The sequence below is a fragment of the Strix aluco genome, chromosome 8, assembly GCF_031877795.1.
Source record: "Strix aluco isolate bStrAlu1 chromosome 8, bStrAlu1.hap1, whole genome shotgun sequence".
Lineage (NCBI taxonomy): Eukaryota > Metazoa > Chordata > Aves > Strigiformes > Strigidae > Strix > Strix aluco.
Window position 1 is genome coordinate 28752931 of NC_133938.1, and position 19545 is coordinate 28772475.

General features: G+C 37.4%; 1 protein-coding gene across 6 annotated transcripts in view; it reads right to left on the reverse strand.

The window, feature by feature from the left end:
* DNM3 (dynamin 3) overlaps window positions 1–19545 on the reverse strand; it is a 187351-nt gene that overhangs the window by 144742 nt on the left and 23064 nt on the right. For 5 of the 6 annotated variants that reach the window (XM_074832867.1, XM_074832866.1, XM_074832865.1 and 2 more), the window contains exons 3-7: window positions 9106–9255; window positions 7149–7352; window positions 6520–6618; window positions 5470–5630; window positions 2751–2893 (exon numbers count right to left, since the gene is read on the reverse strand). In XM_074832867.1, coding sequence (XP_074688968.1) covers window positions 2751–2893; window positions 5470–5630; window positions 6520–6618; window positions 7149–7352; window positions 9106–9255 — 757 coding nt within the window. The remainder of the gene's footprint in view (window positions 1–2750; window positions 2894–5469; window positions 5631–6519; window positions 6619–7148; window positions 7353–9105; window positions 9256–19545) is intronic. The other variant, XM_074832868.1, reaches the window with a different exon arrangement.

Genomic DNA, 19545 nt, shown 5'->3' on the forward strand with positions numbered 1-19545 from the left:
TTTTTAGTAGGATAAGCAAATAAAAGTCCTAATGTTTAAGTTCTGATACTTACTGTATTGGAATAGAAAGACACACCCATATTTAGATGCTGTTACAGAAACGGCAGAGCTCAACAGGGCAGACCACCGCAAGCTAAAATCTCCAATTTTATGGCAGAAGGTACCATTTGTGGAGAGCTTACTTCTCCACAACGACCCTTTGATTTTTCAAATATCTTTCAAAAAGATACAGTCCAATAGCATGATGTGAATCAAGCCATTAAGTTGATCCAGGGCTGGAAACTTTGGAAGAGACTGCTAAGGAACTCACTTTTCCATGCCAAAAAGCTAGCCCAAGCAGCAGTACTAACATGTCAGTGTGGCAGCTCTCAGTACCACAAGCTCCAGCTCAGCTGTGCTTAGATTTCTGCAGCAGGAGCGTTTAGATGAACACACATGAGAATTCCTCCATTTATGGAATGTTCAGGGATAGCTCAACTGTATTTTATTAAGTAAGTACAGGCGTTCGGTCATAAAATTTGGAGTGACAGATTCTGCCAAAAAGTAACATTTCGTATCAACTGCAGATAAACCTCAGATACCTCTATGGCCAGGTTAACAGAATTATAGAAGGAGTTTAAGTGTAGGGCCCCGGACTCAATTTTTGAAGAGGACTGTAGAAACTTAAGATCATCTTATGGGGTGAGGTTGTTCTCAAGAATCAGAGGAAAGGGTTCTAGTTACATTACTTTCCACACCCCAGAAGAAGGAAAAGTGAAAATAATTTCTCCTATAGCACCTACTTATAACAGAAGAATTAAAAAAAAACTATGCAGAGAAGTATCAAGTAGGATGACTTAGGCTGAAATGAAATTGAATTATTTTTCCTTTAGAACACGTTACAATAGTAGAACAAGCACGAGATACCAGCAACACCTAACAATTCACAACACAATATATGTTTCTAGCAGTTAAGTCAACAAATATACACAGTAAATAAAAAAAAAATCTGTGTTGTACTGTCATGGAAGAGTCAGAGGTGATGTCCCTCTGGTTTTGCAACCAAAACATCTGAAGTAAAGTCACGAGGGATGTCTACTCTTTCGGACACAGTTGTTATAAAAACAAGGAGTAAATAAGCTGGCTCACGAAAGCCTCTCTAATTCAGGTGACCATTTTCCCTTCTGAATTCCAGACTTTTAATTAGAGAATGAATCCTGTCCAGAACTTATGTGTTTTCATAATCCAGTGCTATTAGCACCTATCCCACAGCACTGAGATGGCTGAAAACCTTTGAAATCAGTCGGAGTAAGAATATGACAACAGTCATACAAAAGAGAAGAGCTAGATCCATTTTACATCTCTTTTTCTTCCTTTAGATGCTTTCTCTTCTAAGAGGTAAATTTGAATTGCGTATGAACACAGAAGTGACTGCAGAGGGCTACAATTAGAAAAAGAGAGAAAACACTGCCATTTCACCTTTCAGGTGAAAAAATACGCAATGCTGAGTATTACACATCCCTGAAAACAGACCAAGTAAGGCAGCTGCACGAAGCAAAGCAGTGGGCGCTAACTGGGCTTCAATCCATAATGGCAGCATTGCCCTTTTTCCTTAGTGCTAAACCCACAACAAAGGGCTCCAATTCCACTTCCACTTGATTCACAGTCAGATGAAGAGTCATCTCTGTTCTGTCACATTACAATAGTGTTATCAAAGTCTTGTCAAACAGACTTATTTTGTGGATGAGACCCAAACTGGACAGTGACTCAGCAGTGAAAAAGTTTTCTAGTTTAGAATTTACAACAACAATGTAGCTCCAGAAATCGCTGCAATTCTTCTGACAAACAACAGTATTCAATCTATGACTTCTTGAGCCCAAAAGGGTCAACATCTGCCAGGTCAGTTTTAAACACAAGCACAGGTGACACGGCACATCACCTATTTTGCTGCTAGTTGTCAGATGTGTGCCCAGAGAGGCAAACAGCAAGAACAAGGTTTTCACCCACCTCGATACACTATCACTTGAACTTAAGAATGGCTGCACTACAGTGGAACAAAACCCATATCATGACAGTCACCAACAAGTGCCTAGGAGAACAAAGCAAGCACACAGTAATATTTCTCCAGAATACGTTCTCCACCTCAATAAATTGCTGTTTATGGGCTTCACACAACAGAAATTTGTCCTTGTACTGAAATGTCTCCCTCATCCCCCAGAATTTGCCTAGCTGCTTTCTGAAAGCACACAAATTTTTAGTATCAGCTCCCGCAGCAAAGAGCTCTGTGGTTTAGGTGCACATCACATGAAGGACTACCATCTATGATTAATTTTGATCTTGCCATCTTCAAGTTCTTTTGGATAGCCAAGTTTTTGTATTGGAAAAAGCAGCATTCCCTATTATCCTTTCAGACTCCTCATCTTACAGACTTCTAACACAACCTCCTCCCCTTGCTTGAGGTCATCTTTTTGGCAGGCTGAAGAACCTGTCTATACAATCAGAAGCAGTTTCTTACCTTTGATCATCTATGTTGCCCATCTTTGTATCTTTTCCTGTTCTGCTTTCTCTCTTTTCTAGGATAACTAAAATTAATTTAGGGAAAACTGCTGAAATTGTAAAGTGTTCTGGAACATCAAGCACAGAATTCTTTGGAGTTTAATCCTTAGCCGTATTCTAATCTTTAAATTTAAACTCATTAGAAGGAAAAAAAAAAAAAAAGACAAAACAAACCTATTCAAAGTGAAAAAGCAGACAAAAAACTAGACACTCACTGCAACAGGGCTTTCGTTTTTCTGGTTGGATCTTCTGGTCTGAAGTTTTTGTATACTTCTACTTCATGTTCTATAGAAAGCAGCTGGCTCTGGAGTTTGCTTCTGAAGGCTGGCAGGGTATCCCGAATATGATTGGTAAGTTGCTAAAAAGCAAATAAAAGTCCTTTTATACTGTTAATAAAGATGAAAGCAAGAACACAACCATTTCCTTTTGACTGCCAAGCGTATCAGCCATGACCTGTGCTAGCTTACCAGTGTAGGTCCTTTTGATCTTTGAAGCAATGGAGACTGTTAAAGAACAATACAATATCCCTTTGCATACATATTATACGGCTTGAAAAATTCCTTCATCCTCTCACACAGAGCCCTGTTACTACATACTTGTTTAGTTACACACAAAAAAGTTATACACATTACATATGTAATTTGAAATGACCTCTCATCACTGAGCACTGATGCTACCACTCCCATTTTGCTGGTTTTCCTAAGGGTGTTTCCCAATTCCCTATACACTTGTTCAGCATGACAACTCCTTTACTTTACAGCCACAAGGCAATGTGGGACAAGGAAGAGATTCTGAGCATCCACAGCCCATTGAGAACACAGATGGAGGGAAGTGTAGACATACAAAATACCTACTTGGCACTTTCCCACTATTGGGAAAAGTCACCTCCATGTGATTTCAGCTTCCTTGTACAAAGCATACTAAAGGAAAGAGAGCTTGCCCTCATATTAATGACTGTAGAAAAATACCGTTTTTAAACACTTTGTTTTAGCTGAAAAAGGTTCTAGCACTCAAGACTATCAGTCTTCATTTGTGAAAATATACCTAAAAGTACTGGAAAATAAATTGAAGGAGAGTAGAAAGACTTACCAGATCGGTATTTAACTTACCTCACTTACTTTTGCATATGTATGTTGTAATGTGTTTGGACAGCACTATCAATGTCTTACCTGTGCCACAATTTTCTCATGCATTGTACCCATTCCTTGATTAAAACCAAAGTGGACTTCTTGCACTATGCTGCAAACCCTCTTTCCAACCCCAGTCAGACAAGCTATAAGTTAAGAATGTCATATACCAAAATATGTAAACTCAACATAAAAGTTGTTCAGCAGACCCAACAGGCACAAAATCAAAAGCTGGAGTTTCCCTGGAGCACCACCTTGTGGATGCAGAGAAATAGAAATACTACCTGAAATCACAAACACTAATAGGTCCCTAATATCTTAGGGATGAAACTTAAATAGATCTTCCCGTATATAATATTCTACACACAGTAATAGCAACAGAAGACTAACAGTTCATACTCCAATAGCTAAATTTACAAAACAGCTCACAAAAAAATTAATAGTACCTAAAGCAATGCAAGTCAGGACAGATAAGACAGTCCAAAGGTATATGCAGCTCATGCTTCAGTCTCAAAACTAAGACATATGGATTAAACCTTCAAGATACAAAGAGAGGCAGAACATCCTAAACACAGACAAAATTGCAGGATACAAGCGAGTTCTTGCATCCTGCTGAAGACTTCTGTTCCGAGGCACAAATAAATGGCATTAGCATTCTTTTTTAGTGAGTCCAGAGCATGCCTTTGCATCTGTAACTTCACAGCCAGGCTAAGTCACTGTAGCAAGAAATTAAGCAGGCCAGCCACTTAGTTTCCTACCTTAATCAATAACTTTTCTGCTGTTTCCAGCTGCTGTCCAAAATGGACAAAGCCAGGCTGATCTGGCCTTTGTCTATTCCAGACCAAAGGCTGCAATTTGACAGTGAACTTGAAAAAACACTATCAAGTTTGACCTGTAGGAATGCCAAGAACACTGGTCAGCTGATAAACTAAGTTTAAAAAAAAAAAATTATAGCATCACCAGTAATTTTAGAGAGGCAGGCACGACTTCACCTTGTCCTCTTCAAACTTGCTGGGATGCATCATCATTAGGGTCACATGCTATTCAAGCCAAGGGATGGCACTATGAAAAGAGTAATACCCACAGACACAAGATGGTGAAGAGAATTACATAATCCTCCAAGTCTGCTGTAGGCAGTGTCTTCATTAGGACAGTAAGGTATGGGTTTCTCCTCCAGGTAACTGGGAAATAGACCTCTATTTCCTGCTGAAGGAAGCTGTGGTCTCTCAGGGTTTGGCATGGACTCATAGAAATAAACCAAGATTTTGGGCAAAACTAAAGGTAGTGTGAACAAAGTGTTCCAATTATTTTGTCATTTATATTATTAGTATACAGTATACTGTTTCTATTAAAAGCTACAATAAAGTGCACATTTTGAGGTTCACAGGCATACAGTGAACCCTCAGGACATATGATTTCTAAAAATGTCTTCTCCACCCCCCCCCCCCCCCCAAATTTCTTGATTTGAATTCTAAAAATCCTATTAAACTATAAGAAATGCGATAATTAAGGAATAGGGTGATATATTTTCAGGAAGGGAGAAAAGTCTTATTTTTTATGTTTATATTCAGTATTCAAGAGAACAGGGGAATGCAGAACTGTCAGTAAAAGTCAGAAACTGCATCTCACAGTTTTTGTATGTTACATGTAACATACAGCTTTGTTTATTACACTGTAAAAATTAAAAAAAGGTTAAAATCAGGAAAGAGTAAATGAGGTTCAATGACCAACATTCATTCTAACAAAGATTTTATATTGGTCCTATCATTATAAAAGCTGCCTTCACCACAAAGGCTTCAGGTTTTACCTGGTTTAGAACTTTTTGGAGATACGGTGTTCCCATACGATCTGCCATGTGCCTATATGCTGGGTGGGAAAGAAAGAACTTCCTTTCTGCTAGAAGAGCTGCCTTTATGTCCTTCTTCCCATCAATGTCTTTCTGGCTTCTGTTTACAACACCAATATAACCTGAAACATCACAAAACCAATGGGTAAGTCAGTGCAGCTATTGCCTGAACTACTGAATTCATATTAAATAGAACTAGACTGCCTCAGTTCAAACAAAACTTTCCAATTTAGGCATTTCAGATCCTGTTTACAAGTACTGTAATGACCTTAACAGCGGCTAAATTGTTCATCCTGTTTATGCATAATATATATACTTTCTTTTAAATCACCGATTCAAATACAGAAATATCTGAAACTTTGGTGTACCACACAGAAATCACTTCAAAAACAAACAAAAAAACCCCTCAAACCAAAATCACCACACACAGAGAGGTCTACACATGACACAATATTAGCAAAATACAGAAGAAATTTCTTCTCGTTTGCAGGACCAACATGCTCCATGGGAGGAGATGGTGGTCTCATCAACTCATTGTAACTAGAATCAAAATTCTTGGTATTGTTAACAATACGAGCAACTGTGGCAGTAGGTGCCAGAACAATCACATAGAAGATTTCTGGAAGGGGTCTAAGCTTGGCTTACAGTGAGATTACCAAAGCTGTGGTGCTTGTTTCTGTCATATGTAAAAGAAAAAAAGATTCTTTTGTTACAAGCGACAGCAACCTGGCACAGAAGAGAAAATTGGCTAACAACTCCTGCTGAGATTTCTTGCTTCCTCTGGAATGTAAAGTGTATTTTCCAGGTCCAGAAAAAAAAATATTTTACTTGCAGGGTGTTTTTAGCACCGCTGCATTTTATGTTTGCTGAATAGATAACAATAAAAGCTAGGAACTCATCAAGTCCAGCATAACCTCTGATTCACCTCCAGGACTCCCAATCCAAATCCCAGGCCCTTATTCCAAACCACCATCTGGATTGCAAAGAATATAGGCAACTGAACATTCTCACCTCTACGAAGAGGGAGTAGCTTGTTTTCTAGAATTTCTCTTGCATCTGTTCCTTCATCCATCAGATCCAATTTTGTGATCACACCAATAGTCCTAAGACCTGACCGGGGTGGAGACAGGAGGAAAAAGATAGTGAAGAATCATATATATTCAGGAAGAACAATTATATCTTCGAATTTTATAACAGATATGTGATATTCTCAAAGCCTGCATTACACAATACCAGCTACAACTGCAAGTTATGGTATGTCTAGAAAAGAAGGGATCATCACTGCCAGTGCTGAAATGTGTTCCTCAAATCTCTGCAACAAGGCCCAGCATTCCTGGGATTTGACTGTGTAAAATTTATGATGCAAGTATCCAGAAATCCCATCAGCACCACAGTCCATTTTGCTAGGTACTACAAAAATTTCTAGATAGGCACTGCCCCACTTGCTTATAAGGGACAGGGACAAAATTTTAAAAATACGTTTACAGCATCATTCCCTGAATGATACTGAGCTAGCAAACAGTTATTGTGATGTTGAAGCCTATATAAGAATGTATACATACACATCTATGTCATAAATTATATTTCACACATGAGTTGGTCTATTACCACAGAAAGTGGTTATGTTCAATCATACTTACCTTGAGGGTCCACTTCCTTAGCTAACTTCAGTGCATCTGAGTTGGCCAGATCAGTGTTCGCTGGAGTCACAGCCAGTATTAGACAGTTTTCTCGAGAAATGAACTGCATTATCATGTCTCTGATCTGTTGCTCAATATCTGGAGGCTGATCCCCTACTGGCACTTTAGTGATTCCCGGCAAATCAATAAGAGTCAGGCTTAATACTATATGGAAAACACAGGATCATAAAACCGATCAGCACACCAGACATGTCTAAAGAGGTCTACACATCTTGGCTACAAACAAATTGTAGTCACATAAACCCCCACATAATTACCTTTTATAGGTATATAAATATCGTCAGTGGTTCAAACAAAATGCCTGACAATCTGAAAAGTACACTTGTTACCCTGTTGGTCTTTCATCTCTGAATTTATTAGTACTAGTTAATATTTTAAACATTACAACTAGCATAGAAGAATGATACTTATACTGAATATCCTTGAAGGCTGTTAAACAAGTTGACATGGCTTTCTGAGCTTTTTCCACCAACAGGAGCACAGGCAACAGACCATTCCCATTGCATCCTTCACATCATCCCAAAACAGGTTTTTTTTTTGTTTGTTTGGTTTTTTTTTTTTTTACATACAGTCCTCTGACCATGCTTTCAACAGTGTCTCCAATTAAGAAAGTCAATAGCTAGCCTAACTTGCATAGAAAAATTGTTGTTAAGGGGTTTTGGGGTACGTTGTTGTTTTGAATTAAGGTTTTTTTTACTCTAACTTCTAAAGAAAAAGTAAGAAACATGAAAAAGTTTATCCATTAAGAAAACCTGTTTTGCCCTGGCATGATTTCCTCAGTACAGGTCACTGTCAACTAGAAGCACCCTAGCTTGTTCAGCTAGTACTGGGGTAACACAGTATCCTTTAGACAAATGAGGAAAATGCAACTCTTCAAAAGGAAACTCCAGAAGCATATTTGGAGTCTGGCTAATACAGACAACAGTTGCTGAACTAAAAGACTGATCCTAATAAAACAAAATAAGAGCATTAGGTATGAAATTTTCACTTTCTCCTGGAGTCAGCATGTTCAACAAACAAGCTTTGAGGGCAATTAGTTCAGCTCCTCTCCAGTTGGCTGTGCCACATCTGCATAGCAGAGAAGGGCTTAGGGGCATATGTTTAGAGCCAAGACTGCTCATGGTACATCAAAGGGAGGTTCAGCATCTTTTTAATTACCTCTCCTTTTATTTTAATCTTTGTCCTTTGATTTGCAATGAAGACATCAGACGAGGTGGTTAGAAAAATAAAGTGCTTCAGCCAAACATACCACTTTTCTCCTGTATCCAAGACAGATTCAATGCAAAACATTTTCTCTAGATTGCCTTCATTAAATTGGGCAGATGGCAACCAGAGGAACTAACTTTGATCTATACTGGGGGTCTACAACAGAAAATAGCTTCAAACACCACTGTTGTCTAAATATATTTTTAGTGACAGTGAACAATAAACATCCTATAAGGCAGGGAGACATAATGACTTTCTAGATCACTGATCAGGGAATCCATCTGGAGGGTGGCAAAAAAGTTTTGCCTCTAAGTCTTCTATCCCCTATTATTTGTCTTTACCGGTGAGCTACTATCTAATGGTATATGTACGGGGGGGAAGATTGGTTTCATCCTGATTCAGAGTGAGAATATTTTTAAATCATGAGAACATTAAATGGGACAGAGAGTCTGTGTTCTGCCCAGGTCTACTGGCAACAGCTCTCCACCATAGAGCAGTTTCATAATGCAGGGAAGTTGAGAATTCTTCCAGATACATATCCACTTCTGGAATGAAAAAACTTCTGAGAGCGAGTTGAACCAGGAGACTTCTGACTGAGCAGTGAGAACACATACAAAAGGAGACAGCTAGACAAACAGAGCTACATAATACGTTACATGACAGAAATACAAAGTAGAATGGTTTTACCTACCATGTGGAGAATATATTCTTAAATTAATAGGAATTGAAGAAATGCCTTTATTCACTCCTGTTATTCTATCTGTTTCTACTTCAATTTCCTGACGAACTTCATCAAAATCCGTAAACTTCCTCCCTTTGCAGTGTAGAAATTCAGCATACTCTGAAAAATATCAATAGCAACTCTGTATTTCACAGGCTTATAGACTTGGACACACACTTTCAAGCCCCTAGTATTCTTCAGATGTGTATGCACAAAAGCATGTCATCATGGATATCAGTAGAGCATTATGTATGAGCACACGCTACAGATATGATTGCACATATGAAAAGCAGCCTACAACAAGAAAGGGTTAGTTAAAAAGTCAAGTTGACTGGATATGATTTACTGCTTTTATCTTTAGCATGTCATCTTCTGGAACAACCTGAAAGATTCAAATAGATTCATTTACATTAATAGAATAAGGAACAGATTTTGAATCAGATTCTCAGTTTTCATCTGATTACACTTGCCTGTAATACATCACTAAATTGAACAAAAGTAATTCAAATTCTGTATCATGAAAGATTATTAGTGTTTGTTTTCAAAAACTAACAGCCCATGATTTTAACAAAGGAGTTCTGTACATTTTTACAAGTCCATAAGGAAAATAGAATCACTTAAAAACACTGTAATGTCTTTAACACAACTCCTCATTTCCTAAAAACTTGTAGTCTAAATCCAAACCATACTTAAGAAGTTTGTAAAAGCTTTTATAGATACAGCTGTGATTGTGCTACAATGGAAGAACACAATTGATTCTTAAGTCTTCAATATCATACAGCTTGCCCTCTTACCTCAGAAGGGCATCAACCAGGAATCCGTGATAGATACAGTCTAGATAGACTGCTAGACTGTAGACCTAGAAATTGGTCCCCTCTTTCTACTCTTGAATCCAAATATTAATGCTAATTATTGTAACCTTTTGAATTTCCTGCCTTAGAGGTGAATAACCAAAAACACGTCTCAGGATTTTAAAACTGGGGTTTTTTTCCTTCAAAACAGAACACAAAAGTTTCTCTTACATAACAAGGCTGTAATCAGAAATACTGACACAAACGGTAATCACAGATACAAGCTCACATCCTGTCCCCACAGGGTCTAAGAAGTAGGACTGGAGAAAGGCTGAACAAAGTCGTGTATGTTCCAGTTCATTTCATCCTGCAATCAAAGCCTGATCTCAAAGTTCCATTTTGATGTTTCTTCCCCAGAAAATGTTTCTTGGTAAAAAGCCCTCAAACACCAGGGCAAAGAGCTTGATTGGCACTCAAAGAAAGAATGGCAGCTCAGGAGACCTGATCCGAGAATACAGATTAATAGAACACCTTATGGATCACTACTGAAGTCTGTTTCCCAACAGTCACTTTATTACTATTGTCCACAAAGCTGTTAAAAAAAAAAAACAAAACCAAAAACAACCCATCCTTGTTAAGACAAAAATAATACACCTCTTATTTTTAAAAAGAAGAGAGCACCTAACAAAAACTTCCATCTCACTTTTGACAACTTAAGAATTCCAGAATATCTTATATTCCTTTTTAGCTCTAGCAGTAAAATGACAGTGAACAGGGTATATTTCATTGTCAACTGTTTATTGAAAAGAACAAGGAATATTCAAATATTTCAAAGCGAAAGATAATATGGTGCACAAAATAAAATATGTCAGTTGCTCTAGCACATTTGAGAATTCACATTTGTAAAATTTGTCATCTCAAAGTTGGAAAATAGCTATCTACTCAATAAAAGAGCCAACAATTGGTTCTTATTTTGTCCCAGTTCTTCATGCACTGGTCCTGGCATAAAATAAAATGTATTCTTCTTCGTTACTTTTTATTTTTTCAGTGGTTCATCAGATTTTCTCAGAAAAATATTTCAAAATTCAGTAATTAATAGTTGGTGCCTAGTTGTAATCTGTTGACTGACTCAGCTGATAGTCAAGGAAGCTTTTATCTTTGAGTCCCTATCTGAAATGGCTTCAAGGTAGTTCAAATGAAAATGTTTGCTACTTTTTAGTTGTGTTAATATTTATCAATAGCTCATTCCTCCCACATCTGTGGTAGCACTAGTTCTGAAGGGACAGACTTCACAACAGTTCATAACCTGTGGTGCCACGCACAGCCTACGGAATAAAAATTCAAATGAACAAGCAGCACTTTGTTTTGCTCCTTTCAGCCCTTAGTCTGTCCTTGGCAATCATTAAATTCTAACTCAGTTAAAACCAGAAACAGACATAAAGCTAGTGAAACAATTTAATATCTTCTCCTTGTCTACTCAAAACTAATAATGCAAGCCATATAATTATCAAATAACCCATAGCATATCATCAATAGACTATGGGCTTTTTGATTAGTTAATGGTATCACCAGAGAGAATTAACTGTAAGTGTTCTTCTCCACACTTTCATCAGCAAAATTAAATCTGTCACTTAAGAGCATTGGCCTAAAGTGAAAACAATTACAGGAAAGTTCTTCATAGAGAAAGTCAGTAAGTCTCTGCTTCCTTGCTCTTCTGAAATGTTTTTCTAGCCCAAAGGAGGTAATTTGAAATAGTACAGATAGATCTAGGCAAGTGATAAAATCTCCACAGAACAGCAGAAGTTTCTGTATATCTGTATATCTAGCCATGAGCCACGGCTAAATGAAGGGCAAAAATGAAAAAAAGGTTATTTTGTCTGGAGGGAATTGGATAGCTCATACCCACAATAGACCAATCACAGGTTTACTCCTAATTTTGCAATCCAGCAATTAAGCACAGCTGAGTTCTAATATAAGTCACTTATCACAATGGCATTAAAACCGTGTGATTTAGCACTGATCTATTTGGCATTTTGGGGCTGCTGCTGTTTCAAAGATACTGAGTCTTTCCCCACTCCCCTTTTAAAAAAAAAAAAAAAATCCAAACAGCAGTAGCCATGTGATTACAGGAGGTTTGGGGTGAAAAGTTAATCAACATCTTGCTTTTAGATTTTATTTATATTTTAAAACAAGAGAGCTACAAATACTTGGAAGTACAGCATTACGGGTCTATTAAACCCATGCGAATCCCACAAGAATCCGCAAACTTTAGAACTATTCATTTCCTGGGATTGCCTTTCACGTCGTGTTTAAAGGACTGCAGGCAGATATTTAGGATCTTTGAGAATTTTGCCACATGGGAAATATAAGAACATGAGAAAGCAATCCAATACACCTCAGTTTACAAGGGTTTTGGTTAACACTGCAATAAGTAGTAGTGAATTTGGGAGGAAAAAAGTATAACCAAACTTTTTATTAATGGGCAAACCTACATGTGATAATTTCAAAAAAATTACCCTTCATATTATTTATGCTATCATAAATATCGGTGTTTTTTCCCAATATTAAACCATCCAAAAAACACAAGCTATCAACCAAGACTCCAGTGTGCTAAACAGCAAGAAGTGCTAAACAAAAGTATGACATATGGCACATATAATTAAAGTAAACATAAATTTGCAGATAGCAAATGAAAAAGAAATCAGATCTTTAAATCTTTAATACAGGTCTTTAAGGTGTTGTTTGAAAGTTGTAATTTTTTAATCATATTGCTAAAAATTGTTGGCTGTTTTTTGGTAAAAATTGCCTCTACTTTTGCTGTGCTTCAATTAAGTTCCTAATTAGTTGTCAGTAATATCTTAAGTTCACTTTATTTACCTTATTTACACTTGCTATTCTTCTAGCACACTCCCAGTTGTCATTACTCTGTCTCTCTCAGTTAGAATTAATACCACTCCCACAGTAAGTCATCAACTTACAAGAGAGAGACCAACAGAAACTACAAATGGCAAGTCTCAGAAATCAGAAGGGAAATTAAAAGAACCTCCATGTATTATTATTTTGTTCAACTGCCAGGTTTTGAAGAGTAGGATCATTGATGCATCTTTCTCGTAACTTACACTGACAAAACTGAACCAGGGAAAAATGAAGAGTAACATGACAGAGAGGGAGGAACAGAAAACCACATCTATACCATATCAGAGCACAAATATTCAACCAACCGCTCGGCCCTTTCAATTCAAAAACTTCATCGTTTACCTAAGAGAAAATGTTGGTCATATGAGATATGCTTGTCAAAAAAAAAATTTAGAAAATTTAAAAAAACCCACTGTGTAGCCTTTGTCAGATTTGGGAACAAATCTTTTCAGGTGATGAGAGGATGGGAAGTTGTGCCACTGCTTACTGGAATTACGTGCTATTTTTTTCTTTGGGTGGTTCATACAGCTCTCTGAAGGCCCAGGGAGAAAAGGTGAAAATCTTCTTCCTCTTTGGAAGGAGCTTAATAAAGATAATACCAGCTTTTTTCATGCAATCCACCATTACTGTAGTCCCTGTAATCCTTTAGTCCCTGGCTAGCAACCCTGGACAGGGACAAGCAGCAAAAACAAAGTGCCCAATCATCCAGCAAGAACTGTTAAGACACATTTGCCAAGACCTATGTTCACATCTGAGCAGTTGGTAGAGGTCTCTATCTCCTGGGCTAGAAGGCATCTACTGTGGCAACCTCTTAAATACCACTTCACTGAATGCAGTGTATCTTCAGAGATTGCTTTAGGGAAATCAGCTATACCCATCCAAACTAGAGTTAAGCCACTAGGGCTCAGCCTTCTCTACAAAGGGAAACACCACTCCAAAAGCTAAGATAAACTCTATTCCTCTTTTCTTTACCCATGTGTTTCCGTTCTGTTCTGTACAGAGACAATAAAATAAGAGAAATTAAACTGACCAAGTAATTTTTTTCCTTTTTTATTTTCCTAGAAAACCTTTGAAGGGCATGGCTACTGATTTTGATTGCATATTTATTAAATCAATAAATAACAATATTCAGAAAGCAAAGCTGAATAAACAAAGATGAAGCTATAATTCAAGTTTGTTTCTTTGTTCTTTCAATATCCAGCAATTTTACCACCTAACTTTGGAGTGAAATTCCAGAATGATGTTCCCTTCCCCACACCTAACAGCAAACCAGCAGTAGGGAACACAATCTCAGGTTCAAATCCCTTGAACGAATCTAAAGTAAACAGAATTCACACCCATGATACTCGCAGAAATAAACTAGAACTCCACAATGAAGCAGCCATAGCAGAATTGCTAGCCAGTCTATACTGGGTAAAACAGACCCTATTCGCATCGGATTTTACCCAGTGCTCTGCACTCCTCCTGGGCCCAATCTTGTCATTTTACCCCACCACAGTATTTACTCTATGCTAATGCATTTTCCTCTTAGATTTCTATATACCACACTGCACAAAACCTTCCATGGACTCTGCCTCCAGGCTTCTCATACAACGGGGTCTTTGATTACCACTTCATTTTGAACCATGAATTCCTCTGCAGGGGGTCAGAGGATTTTGACCGAAGTGTATGAAAAATGTTTTCTATCTAGAAACAGTTACTTTGAATCTACATTCCTTTATTCAATGTATCTTTGGAAAATCAGCAACAACCTTGACTGAAGAATTGCTTCTTTCTGCTTATTCTTTTATCTGATCATAGAGCCTTGAATCTCACTCTAGCAAGAAATCTTTCTAAAGACTTGAACCTTTCATTACATAGGCTAGACTTCTTGTCTTTACTCATTTGGCTACCCAAATGATCTTAAAAATATGCAATGAGCTCTTTTATGACTTCCTTAACATTTTAAAGATGTGAGATCATCTCAGTTCCTTTAAAAAAATCTCTTCATTTTTACAGCAAAATATGTTCAATATACGGAAACTATTTTGAAAGTAAAAATAAAGACATATTTTGAACAAAATCCCAAACTAGAACATTTTTAAGTTGAAAACTATGCTGTATTAAATATGAGCAAACGCATAGAAATGAGATGTTTTTCTCAAGCAAAAAAGCTGAATTTGCATGGCATTTTGCTAGCTATTAACTCTCCTCCACATCAGAAGAAGTTAGACTGTTTGGAATTTAACTTTCCACGTTTAAAAATGAAAATTAACAGCCTGCAGAAAATATATAACTTGCTACTTCAGAACAATATACTCGAGAATTTTCAAACTAGCTGCATGAGTGTAAAATCATCGTGCTCATGATACTAATTGAAGTAAAAAGGACAAAGCTCACGCAAAACAAGATCTAGGAAGGGAGCTGAAAAAAAAAGCTAACTTCACACAATTGTAAGTGAGGAGAAAAAATCTGAGCTAGCAGCTTAAGCTGAGCTGTATTATCAGGAATACAGAGGAGAAAGGTATACAAACAAACTTTCAGTTAGAAAAAAAAATAATAAATAAAGAAATCAGTGAAAGTATTTTAACTAGCTGTAGTGGTCAATCCATCAGTAGCAACATCCTTTTTATGCTGCATGAAGTAATTCAACAACTGGGATCTGTCGTTTAAATTCCTGTTTCACCTGCTTATAGTGGCATAAATTTGAACGTGGGCTCAATGCCGTCTATTAGCTTCATACCTAGAGCATCTATGGAAAAATGACCAGGGACCAATGAGAAGACTTTCATATTCCAATGCACTCTACAAGAAATGATCTGAATGAAAGCAGCAATGTCAAATAGCTAGAAGATTCGGCAAGTTCAGCACTTTTCACTGGGGTCCTTCAATATCCTCACACACAAGATGCCATTTCCCTTCAAAATGTGTGCTCCACAGGCCACTGCAGGTACATCTTCAGGAACAACATTTACTATTACTGAATTAGTATACTCCGTTTCAAAGGTATGCTTTTCACTTCTGTTTTCTTCATTCAGCTCTCCTTATACTTAAGATATATTTAGGGTAGGTGGGTCACAAACATAACTTTTGTAAATCTATTCCTGAAAGGTATTAACGACCGCTGAGTTTGAGCCTCAAAGTCACAGTTCACCTTTCAAAGAAAATTAAATAATTAAAAGACTAAAAGATACAACCTCTAAGTTGAACAGTAGATGCAGCAACAGGAAGTTGATCTAATTAGCTACATAAAGCAGGCAGAACTGGGAAGGATCAGGTGGATCAACTGTCTATTCACTGGCTGTATGTAAATTGATTTGAGGCATATTAATTTTAACATAAAGGTATGCTGGAAGTCCTCTTTCTGGCATCTGGGGAAAAACCTTACGTGGTTGAAAACAGGGGTTTGGTGGTATTTTGTGCCATGGTGGCAGCTTCTGCTCTGTGTGCACAGACCTGCAGGGGCAAGTCCCCATTTGGGGGGAAATCAGCCCCAATCTGGGATAGGAAAAGGGGGAAAAGGAAAACACGGAAGGGGTAGCTTCTGAAAGCACTTTTATATCTTCAATTGAGAGATAGAGGGGGCATCAAGTTTTTAAAGGCTTTCTATAAGTAGGGTTTCTCTGCATTTTAAAAACCTTATACACCGTAGACATTTAAACTTACATACCTATTTGCACACATATATATTTAAGGAATATATATGGTTTATATATTACCTATTTCTACTTATATAATATCTATTTGGACATATACGTATTTATATATATCTATTTACACTTATCTATAGTATCTTTTGTATATTTACACCTATTATATAGAACGATGCCTTTAGCCAGACTGGATAAGCACACGCTTTAATGCAATCTTCAGTTTTCAGCTTTCATATACAGAAGAATACTAGGAAAACATTTTGCTTACATTTTTGTGGGAATGGACACGAAGCCAGCAAAGAAAAAGCAATCCTGCCTAATGTCTAGTTTTCAGACAAGTATTTTTTGTATAAAATTGAAGTTACGTTAAGAGAAAGAACAATTAGATAAAAAATTAAAGCATTGTCTTTGCATGTAGAATACTCCCCCCCCCCGGCTCATTCAAAGCACCTCAGATAACGTAGAATGAAAAAGCTACCGCAGCATCATTCTCTTCAGTGCATCCAACCACAAGTGTCATGATGAGCTATTATTCATCTCTTCAATTTTGATTGAATTAGCCAAATCATACAAACAAGTGTTATAACATTTTCAAAAGTGTTCCTCATTTTTCCTGTTATTTCTCCCAATGCTTTTATGATTTAATCTAGAACAATGTTATATTGTTATTAACAATAAATAGCCATTGTTGTTTTCAAACCATTTAAATTTCATACACACTTGAGATCTTTCACATATCTATCTCCAAACTAAAGAGAGCCGAGTTAGGCACGCCACGTGATGAGACATGGCCCTTACACGAGAGACTTTTTGGAAAATGTCCTTGATCCACATCAGGCTGAATCCAAGACCTTTTGAAGTCTGACAAAGCCCAAAGACTTCACCCCATACAGAATAACATGTTACTAGAGTTCAGGCATTTACCAAGATGAGAGACCTCGATTCAGAACTCTTCCCCACCTGATTTCAAGCAGAGTTGTTCCAAGCCTGTGGCAGTATCCAGTCTAGCACACTCAAGAGTTAAGTCTCCAACTTACAGTTTTCCAAAGAGGTGGCTCATTAAATTGTGGGCCTATAGGAAACATTTTAAACATATAGAGCAAAGAGGGAATACCTCCTATTACTGCATCTTTCATCTTCCAGTCCCTTAGGGAGATGTCACCCAAGCAACAACAGTCTTGTTAGCTTCAACAAAGCATTCCACAAAGCCTCAGAATGCTTTTCAGAAGAGTGATTTCAAAAAGAGTGATTTAAAAACATGCAAATAAACATCATGAGCTAAAGTAGATCACCTCTTCTTTGATGATGGATCAGCTTTTTTTGAACAAAGTAAATGCAGTTAAATTAATCTATTTAGACCTTCACAAATCATTCAGTAGTTCTTCATTGAAAAGAGAGGCAGTATCAAAAGCCCTTGCCTTATCCAATCTATAATCCCTACATTTCTCTAGCTTTCTAACATGCTGAAGCTAAAATATTCAAAACTCAGGCATTCCACTGCTAACCTTGAAGCAGCAAGGCTACAAGAAACAGAAGGACCCTGGTATTTTCTGAAGAAAAAAAGAAAAAACAGAAAATGCTGTCAATGCAGAGGATGACAAGAGTATCATAGTAGAAGGATTAAAAACATTGAAAATAGTGTAGATCTGATGACAGTAACTAGCATAAAATACCAGGTCATGTTCTTAGGAACCAAGGAAATGGTTAATTATAGGAATAGACACTCATACCAGAGGAGGAAAAGCATTCTTTTTGATACAACAGTCTTTCACATCTTTGAAATTTTTGGTTTGTAGAAGAAATATATCTCTGTTCTTTCAACCTTCTTCTACAGAACATGCTATCTAAACTTTCCATCACCCACAAAGCTATCCTCCAGACGTTTTTCTTAAAGCTGCAGACGCAGAGCTCTTGCCAAAATCTTTCCAGGACTGAAAAAAAAAAAGTGAAAGAACTACTTCTAAGACTGCATTTCTGTTGATGTATCTCATACAATATTTACTTCTGTATTTTACAACAGCATGACATCAGTGAGTTGTGTTCTGTTAGAGATCCACTGTGAGCACCAAGTCCTTTTCTGAAAACCATCTATCTAATCTAATACTAGCCTTTCAGTACAGAAACAGCCCTTATTGCAGCTGAACTTCCTACTTCTGGGGCATTTCTCTTCCTTTGCAAGCAATCTGGATTCCAGTTCTGCCCTCCAGTGTATTTCACAGTCTCATTTGTATTTGCCAACTACAAACTTAATAAACACACTCTGTTCTGTCATGCTATCAGTAATACAAAATACTGAACATGACCTGGAGGGACATCCCTTTCCACTCTGTAAACAGCTGTGCATCCATCTTACTGTCTTTTCTAGACCATGTTTCCTGAGATTGTTTATTATACAAGAAAACATGCAAGACAGTTTTAAAACCCTTACCGTACCCAAGATAAGACACGCAACTACACCTTTATTTACAAGCCTGCTATCCGGTAATAAAAAAATAAGACTGACATGACAGTGTTTTTTACCCTGATGAATTTTTGTTGGCTGCTATTCATCGCAAGCGCCTTTCAGGTTGTTAATTAATAACTAATCACAGACTTCCTTTTCCTAAAAGTGAACTTTGACTGATTTTTCTGTCACTTTTCTTTATTATCTTTTTGAAGATGGGCAAATATAAAGCCATTTTCTACTCTTTCAGTGAGGGGATTCCATCCTTCCTGATGTCACTGAGCATCAACATAGGATCAAGGAAACAAATCCTTCCAGGCAAAACCACTTGGAAAACCAAGTATTCATGGGTACAATTCATTTGTCCCAACATGAGCTGAGGCCTATACAGCGTTTGAGGGCGCTGATGTGAGAACTGGCTGAGCCCTCAAACCCATGCTGCCAGACCTCAGCAGTCCCTGCTGATCAGCTCAGGTCACTCCAGACACTGTTACAAGTACATACACACACAGACAGCAGCAAGGAAGATTTGCAGTCTCTGCAACCTTACACTAACAGCTTAAATTCTGGTTTCAGACAGGCAGCACTATCCCTCTTCCAGCATATCAGTCCTATTTGGGTGATGAGT